General features: G+C 60.9%; 1 protein-coding gene across 1 annotated transcript in view; it reads right to left on the reverse strand.

The window, feature by feature from the left end:
- The window catches only part of SHANK3 (SH3 and multiple ankyrin repeat domains 3), a gene marked incomplete at its 3' end in the record, with an annotated part of 52,664 nt that overhangs the window by 342 nt on the left and 43,436 nt on the right, over positions 1-8,886 (reverse strand). Inside the window, exons 26-27 of the mRNA XM_006157600.1 lie at positions 7,460-8,879; positions 4-85 (exon numbers count right to left, since the gene is read on the reverse strand). Of these exons, the coding sequence (XP_006157662.1) occupies positions 4-85; positions 7,460-8,879 (1,502 nt within the window). The remainder of the gene's footprint in view (positions 1-3; positions 86-7,459; positions 8,880-8,886) is intronic.

Genomic DNA, 8,886 nt, shown 5'->3' on the forward strand with positions numbered 1-8,886 from the left:
CACCGGGTAGGAGGCCCCGCCGCCCGGGCCCCCGGGGCTGCGCTGCGCTGAGATGGAGCTCAGCTCGCCGAGGCTGCTGAAGAGCCTGCGGAGGGAGAGGGGTCAGGGCCAGGTGATGGCGCACGAAGCCGGGGGACAGGCAGGCGGGTGGGGAGCAGGGCAAGGGCCGGGAAGGCAGAGGGGCAGACTGGGCTGGTGTCCTCCGTCGAGGAAGAAATAAAGGTGGGGTCCTAGGGCTACCCTAGAACTAGGAGAAGACAGGCCCCCACCCCTCCAAGAGCAGCCCACTATAGGAAAGACACCTAGTCTCTGGCAGAGGGGCGGCTGCCCCTCCCTGCCAGCCGGGGGCAGCCTCCTCATGGATGACTGGACTTTAGCACTCCTGGCTCGGGCCACTAGTCTCGGGAGGAGACCCAGAGGGGCCTGGGCCAGTCTCAAGGACAGACTGAGCCAGGGTACATAGGACCCAGCAGTTGGACGCAGTCAATGTCAGCCCGAAGAAGCAAGCAGCATAGGCAGGACCCAGGCAGCTCGCAGGGGAGGAGTGCGGTGTGTGTGTGGGGGGGGGAACGCAGCACACATGTGCACACACGCAGGGACAAACAGCCCCTCAGCTCCTGGCCTGACCTGACAGGACCCCAGGCCTCTAGTCCCTCCTCAGCCTGGCCATGGCCAGAGGCCTGCCTGGGTGACTGCTCCAGAGAATGCCATCCCCAAAGCACCAGCCCCAACCCTTCCCCTGCAGTGACTAGAGAGCAGGGGGTGGGGGAGGTGGTGGCTGTCAGTGTCACCAGTGCCCCACACAGCCACTCAGAGCAGAGACTCGGGCAGCCAGGCACATGGGCAATGAGAGGCGTGGACCGCAGGCTCACACAGCCACTGCTCAAGAGCGCAGCACAGCTACACCAAGCAGCCGCATGCGGGTGGGCAGAGAATGGGGAGTTAGCAAGCCAAGCTCCAGCCACAGGTAGCCACACCAGGGCAGGCAGTGAGGGACCCTGCAGAGGAAGGAGCTGGGGCAGGAGGCCTGGCCACTGTGGGAGGGAAAGCACCTATGAAGGTGTCTACAGGTGCAGGGGGCTTGGGCAGCTCTGAGTGCTCTGACCTGCCTGCATGCAGCCTGTGTCCTAGACCCTCCTGTGACCCGCAGGCCACACGTCTCTGAAGTTCCTGGAAAGTACGCAGTGGGCGCTTTGTACTTGGAGGGGCTCAAGCCCCTTACCTTCTTCCTGTGGTCTGACCAGCCTCTCACCAGCTACCATCCCACATCCTTGATCCTACCCAGGGTGGGCGAAGCACCACTTCCTCTGGGTGCCCTAAGCACCTTTGTCAAAGTATTCCAGAACAGAACGCCCTCCCCGAAAAGCAAGTGCTGCTTCACCTGCCAACTGTGCCAGGCCAGCTGTCTCTGGGAATCTGAGTTCTGGCTCTCCCACTCGACCTTCCATCCCCTTCAATTTGCTGTCCTTCCTCAGCCCCTGTCCCTCCTCAGCCTGTCCCTCAAGTGGGTTCAGAGACCAACCTCCACAAGAAACTCCCTGCTTCTGGCCATCAGGTTGGGGGCGATGGCCCAGGGCACATGCCAAGGGGGTGGGGGCCATGGGTAGTGGCTGCTGGGGAGACTGGGGTAATCACACCTCTGTGACAGGTACCCTGGGTGGACACCTGCCGCCACCCCCAGCCTTAGGTGTCAATGGAGGTGGGATGTCAGCTTTACCTGGAGTATCAGGCGTGACAGAAGCACACTGATGCAGGACCACAGCTGAGCGGTGAGGACAGAGGCCCCAGGAGAGCCCAGCTATGTCTTTCTGGGTGGCAATGGAACCCTTCTGCCTGGCAGGGTGTGAGCTGGTGGTCTAGGGTGAGGGCAGGCTGGCTCCAGTGGTACCCAGGGAGCCAGGGACCAGTGAGTAAAAGACTAGGGGCCACGTGCCATGGGGCTGGGGTGGGGGAGAGACAGCCACTCCTACCGACTCTTGAAGCTTGCTAGAGATGCCCGGAGGCAAAGGAGAAGGGGCCAAGGAGAGCTGTGCCTCTGCTGCGTCCTGGCATGTACCATCATACGAGCACCGTGCATGTCACTCCTAGGCTTGCCCACCTCTGTGGACCGCTGGCACCAACGGACAGGAAAAGCCCCACCTCCAGTACTGGCCCCTGCCTTCTGGCATTACCCTCACACGGGGCAGGCCTAGGTCTGTGGCCTTTTGCAATTTGGGAACCCCATTAAGGAAAATGACCCTCAAGAGGAGTACTGAACTGGTTGTGGGCTTGAAGCTTCTGGGTGCACCCTCTCTGGTGATGGTGTCTCACTGACACCACCCGCCCTGACATCCCCCTCTCCTCTGTGACACCTTCTACTTCCCCAGCAGAGTCCAGGGCTTCTAGGCACACTGCACAGGCCCCAGATGCAGGTGGCCTGCAGGGACAGAGCACATCCTTGCTGTGGTGGCCCCACAGGTGGGCACATGACACTTAAGGTTTGAGCTTCAGATGATCAGGCCTTGCAACATCTGCAGATGTGACCAGCCAAGCACCGGGGCTTTGTCCAGATCCCTGACACAACCACCTTGAGGAACCTGGGTCTTTTGGGAAATCCGATTGGTGACCCTAACAGGCCTGGAGGCCATAGCACTCCATGCCATCGACCACACTGCCACTGAGAAGTGGTGCGGTAAAGACCCTCTGTTCCCAAATCTACTTCTCTGTGAGCTTTTCTATGAAACCAGAGGTGAGGCTCAGACAGGTGTAAGACTGAGAGCCAAGGCAGAAGTGAGCACTGCTCTGGACCTAAGGACAAATGTGGGCTGCAGATCCCAGCACAGAGTCTGGGGGACAGAGTCACGGACACACATGGGCCTCACAGACAGGTGTGGGGCCCAGAGTGCACCAGGTATAGGCCACAGAGATAGGTGTGGAGTCCAGAGACAGGAGAGGGGCTGAGACACGTGTGAGGCCTAGAGGCAGGTGGGGGGCCCAGAGAAAGGCAGGAATGGGGCCTAGAGACAAATGTGAGGCCCAAAGACAGGACTGTGGCCCAGAGAGCAACAGATGTGAGGCCCAGAGACAGGAGAGGGGGGAGACAAAAGAGAGCAACAGGTGTGAGGCTGAGACAGGTATAAGCCCACAGAGACAAGAGTGAGGTCCAGAGACAGGAGTGGGGCCCACAGAGAGATAGGAGTAGGGCCCAGAGACAGGAAGGGGGCCTACAGGGAGATAAGAAGGGGGCCTACAGAGAGATAGGAGGGGGGCCCAGAGAGAGATAGGAGGGGGGCCCAGAGAGATAAGAGTAGGGCCCAGAGACAGAAAGGGGGCCTACAGAGAGATAGGAGGTGGGCCCAGAGAGAGATAAGAGTAGGAGAGAGATGGGGGGCCCAGAGTCAGGAGGGGGACAGGAGTAAGGCCCACAGAGAGATAGTAGGGCCCGGAGACAGGAGTGAGGTCCAGGGACAGGTGTGGGGCCTACACAGAGATAGGAGTAGGGCCTGGATACCGGTGTGGGATCTAGAGACAGGTGTGAGGCCTCTGAGAAGACAAATGGTCTGCCCATCAGGACTAGACCTGCCCAGCACAAGCGGACAATCTGGAATCAATGTTCCAGAAAGCCAAGGGCCCTGGGCCTTCCAGGGGCAGCATGCCCACTCTCAAACCCAAGGTGTCCCAGTGTGGTGAGTTACTCACTTTCCCTCAGTGACCAGGCTTTGGTTCCATGGTGCACAGGGCAGCTAACTTGCCCAGGAAGCCCTCAGGCCACAGAGCTCCCTGTGGCTCAGGAAGCCCTCGCGTGGACTGAGCCATCTGCGGAGAAGGCGGGGTGAGCAGAGGGATGGACCTGGTGGTGATGCTGAGGGAACATATGGGAGACTGGGGTCACGGCTCAGGGGTGACCCTGAGGGTGGCCGTGGCAGATACTCAGGCCAGGAAGGAAGCAACCACACCCCCATGCCAGGACTTCCCACACTTGCTCTTCAGCACGACAGTGTCACTAACACTTTTATCCCTAAGGGAGAAGTGAGTCCCAGCTGCAGTCACCACTGACTGCAGACCATAGCCAACAGGGGCCCAGAGCTGTGGTCAGCCACACACACATGGCCACGAGTGACCAGTGTTTGGCCTCCTGTCTGCAGCCAGAAGTAAAGTTGCTGCCGTGTGGGAGGGAAAGGAGCAGAGGGTGTACCATGAGCAGGGACAGAGGGGCGCACAGAGGCAGGTGGTAGGGAGAGCAGGGCGGAGTGGGTGTGATACCACTGGGACAGCCGGGTGGCCCTCGGTGCTCAGTCAGATGTCACCAACCAACAGTGTCTGCGCTGCGGGAGGAGCTCGCTGAGCACAAACCCAGTGTCCAACAGCAGGGAGAGTAAAGATAGTCTCAGATTACAGCAGGCAGAGCAGGGCTGCGGGTCAGACAGACACAGCCACTTACTAGCTGGGGCCAATCTCTGAAACCTGTTTTATTGTCTGAGAAATGGAGATGACATGACCCACCTAACAGAACGACCCTGAAGACAAAAGACTGTGACGGCGACTCTAGTGCTATTCCAGCATGCTCATTTCCCACAGGGGGCGCCATCGCTCAACCCGTTTAGATGCCTGCCTGAGTGTCTGGGTGAGACAAGCCCCACAGTGCGGGCGCGCAGTACCAGCGGTGCCACACGCCACCCATTCACACGGGAGGGTGGGGGTTCACAGAGGTGGGGCGGCTTCTCTGACTACAGGGCTGAGTGACCCTCCATGAGAGCCCCAAGCTGATGTCAGGCAAAGAAGTGAGCTGCTGAGGTCGGTGAGGGCCACCACGCAAGGGACATCTGTTCTAGGATGTCCAGCGTCGGTTCCTTTGCATATAGCACCTGGCTTTCTTTGGGAGAGCCACCCTCCCCTCACTCTCATCACCTGCTTGCTAGCCCGGCCAGCAACAGCCCTACTCCCTGACCCCAGTGGCCAGTCAAGGACAAGCAAGGGCCCCATGTGAAGCCAACCCGAGGCTGGAGTCTTGCAGGAGGCTCCCTTCCTGAGGGCCTGTGAGACTGATAGAGGTTGGGGTGCTTGTCTTATCCTGCCCTACCCCGTGTCTGAGAAAGAAAAACTAACCCAAGACCTGAGGACCTGAAGCCAGAGGGTAGGAGAGCCTGGCCCTGACAGGCGAAATACTGAAGCCCACAGTGGGAGGACGAGCTCAGAAGGCTGTGGCAGAAGAATCACCTGGATGCTGCCCTGGGATCGCCCCAATACCCTGTGGGCACAGACAGATCCGATGACAAGACCTGGGCTCCCCTGAGCCCAGTTAGAGGGCTCAACACCAATAAATAGGAACTGCTCTGTCCATCCTTCTGTGCTGTTTGTCTTAAGCCACCTCCCTGGACCTCAAATCACAAAAGACAGCATTTCCATTGGCTTTGTTCTTTCATCCACATCAGAAACATTTATTGAGGGCCTGTGCTGGGTTGGGCAGTGCTCTGTGCATTCGCTGGCTTTGGTTTTCATAGAGACAAGAGGCAGAGAGGAACGGGGGTGCTGGTACAGAGAAGCAGAAGGGAAGGTAGAAGGCTAGTCGAGGCTGGGGCAAGAGATTTCATCTTCAGTGGGCTGATCCCATTCAGAGGCCAGGGCCCAGCTGCTCATCCTGACGATACGTACCACCCACACCCACAGTGCCCCCCAAGGGTGCTGGCGACAGCATGCTGCTGAGAAGGGGACTTCCCAATTTGGCTGGGAATTAGAGGCTAAACGGGGAGAGGGCCCCAGACAGAGCCCCCAGGATAACAGCAGCTGGCACAGTGCTCCTGGGCCACTTTAAAGAGGCACTGTGCTTTCTGAGCTCCCACTGCTCTTCTGAAGCCAGACTGGAAGAAGGAAGAATGGCCCTGCAAGACCCGCCAGGTCCTTCAGCTCTGAAACCCTCATGACTTTTGGAGCACTATCTTCCAGTGCTGGCAGTAAAGGGGCTGCCAGGGTGGCCTTCAGGACAGCAAGGACAAGTCAGGAGGTAGAATCCCACCTCCCCTCAAACCCTGAAGGGGGCAGGGATGACCTGGGCCACAGAAGGCAAAAGCAGCTTGACAAAGGCAAACACGAGGGCTGGCAGGGGACGACCAGCAACATGCAGCCCACAGGCTGGAGGGCGCCTAGGGGACAGGACCCCAGGTGAGACCCAGGGGCTCTGCAGCTCCTGCCTAAACAGCAGCCACAGCTGTGGCGCTGATCCCATTCAGAGGCCAGGGCCCAGCTGCTCATCCTGACGATACGTACCACCCACACCCACAGTGCCCCCCAAGGGTGCTGGCGACAGCATGCTGCTGAGAAGGGGACTTCCCAATTTGGCTGGGAATTAGAGGCTAAACGGGGAGAGGGCCCCAGACAGAGCCCCCAGGATAACAGCAGCTGGCACAGTGCTCCTGGGCCACTTTAAAGAGGCACTGTGCTTTCTGAGCTCCCACTGCTCTTCTGAAGCCAGACTGGAAGAAGGAAGAATGGCCCTGCAAGACCCGCCAGGTCCTTCAGCTCTGAAACCCTCATGACTTTTGGAGCACTATCTTCCAGTGCTGGCAGTAAAGGGGCTGCCAGGGTGGCCTTCAGGACAGCAAGGACAAGTCAGGAGGTAGAATCCCACCTCCCCTCAAACCCTGAAGGGGGCAGGGATGACCTGGGCCACAGAAGGCAAAAGCAGCTTGACAAAGGCAAACACGAGGGCTGGCAGGGGACGACCATCAACATGCAGCCCACAGGCTGGAGGGCGCCTAGGGGACAGGACCCCAGGTGAGACCCAGGGGCTCTGCAGCTCCTGCCTAAACAGCAGCCACAGCTGTGGCAGTACCCAGCCCCCTGCAGCCCCTCCCTCATGCCAGCACTGCCCCCTAGCCCCACCCTTGGTAACAGGTGCCAGAGAGGACAAACAGAGGGGCAAGGAAGGGGGAGGAGAAGGTGAGTGGGCAGGCAGAGGTTCAGGGAGACGTGTGACTTCCCTCTAGCTAAGCCACTTCACAAACCACACAGGGGGGCTGTGTCTGAGGCTCTGACGTGGTAAAGACAACGCTTCTGGAGCAGAAAACAAGATGGAAAGTGAGTGGCAGATTCCCCAAAGAAAAGGAACCAGTGTCCACCAAGCCTCAGAAGGAGGCAAGGCAAGAGGTTCCTCTGAAGTAGACAGATGGCCTTAGCTGCGGGAGACAGCACAGGCCATGAAGAGGTCAGAAGTGGAGTGGTGGACATGGGCAACAAAAAAGCCAAAGAGCAGGGAGAAAGAGACACAGCTCCAGTGGGCCCTAAAAGGTGGTCAGCTCGGGTCAGGAGTGGGAGCCCCGGGTGGGGAGCAGGACCCCAGTCTCAGGTGCAGTAGAGCCTCTCCTCAGACAGGGAAGTGAGATCCTGTGAAGGCGTGCATGGCCAGGGCAGGGGAGGACAGGACAGGAAGAGGGACGGAGGGGGGCCACATGGAGAGGGACCCTCCCCACACTGCCCTGCTCACCGAGCTGCTGCGATGGGCGACTTCTTGGCAGGGTCCAGCAGGCCACCCAGGCCGCCGACCGGCTCCTCCCCCAGGGAGCGTGTGTCCTTGTTCAGCTGCTGCAGGCGCGAGCTGAGCTCACTGATCACAGTTGGCTTGTCGTCTTCGGGCCCAGGGAGCCCCCGGCTCTCCACGGGGTCCCCCCACAGCTTGGACCTTCTCTGGAAGAGGTAGCGAGGGCGGGCAGGCCCGGCGGCAGAGGCCAGCCCGGCAGAGGCGGCGTGGTGCTGCTGGGCCATGAGCTCGCTGTCCGAGGACTGCTTCAGCAGCGGGTCCCTGAAGGTCACCGGCCCCTTCCCCAGCGGGGACTTGAGCTTGGGCTTGGGAGGCACTGGTGGCTTCTCGAGTAGAAAAGTGTGTCCGTCGGCGAAGGAGGTGTGGGTGTCAGTGAGCTCCCCGCTCTCCGAGCTCAGGGTAGACATGCTGGACACGGTGGAGATAGTGCTTGTGGTCTCCAGGTGGGGGTCACTAGAGCTTCGAGTGTCCGCTTCCTCAACCCCAGAATCGGCTGCAGACTCAGGGGCAGGGGGTGGCTCACTGCTAGGCGTCCCTGAGGCCGGGCTGGGCACCGTGGTGGGCGAGGGGCCCGGGCCGGGGAGTGGGGTGGCCAGCAGGATCCCGTTGGCAAACTCTTCAGGGGGTGGCACCAGCCCAATGCGGGCGAGCTCCTCCCTGGTCTCCTCATCACTGGATGACAGCTGGGCCGGTGGCAGGTTCACAGCAAAAACCAGCTCTGGCTCCTCCTCTGAGCTGCCTTGTCCTGGCCCCGGCTCTGCAGGAGTGCTGCCAGGGGGCGGGGCTCGCGGGCTGGGCAGGGGTTCTGTGGCAGCTGGGGACTGCATGGGGGCCGGGGCCAGCTCGGGGGTGCCCGGGCGCTCCTCTTCGGCTCCCAGCCTGCTGGGCTCCTGCCCGTTGCTGGTGGCGTGCACAACAATGAGGCCGGCTGGCCGCTGCAGAGACGTGTCCAAAACACTGAGGATCATGGACTTCTTGTCCTCAGGGGACTTGCGCTCCTCCCTAGGGGCCTTCTCGGCCTCCCTCCGAGCAGGAACCGGTATCCAAGCGGGGCTCCGAGGTGAGAAGGCTGGGGAGGCCAGAGCCCCTCGCTCTGAGTCGCGGGCCTGCACATCGACAAACAGGGGGCCAGGTCGGTCAGTGTCAGGGCTGTGCACAGGCGTGGGGGACCGGGAGGGTGCCTGGGAGGCCAGGGCCCGCTCTCGGGCAGCCAGCGCCAGAGCCAGGGGTGAGCTGGGGTCCAAGGGTTTGCCGGTGAGCGGGTGGATGAAGGTGGAGCCGGAGGGCCCAAGGCTTGGGCCGCTGACCAATGGCTTCAGCGCGGAGACGGGGGACGGCAGCACGAGGCAGCGGCCGGGGGGCGCGCCTGGCGC

Source organism: Tupaia chinensis, unplaced genomic scaffold, assembly GCF_000334495.1.
Source record: "Tupaia chinensis unplaced genomic scaffold, TupChi_1.0 Scaffold000548_1, whole genome shotgun sequence".
NCBI lineage: Eukaryota > Metazoa > Chordata > Mammalia > Scandentia > Tupaiidae > Tupaia > Tupaia belangeri.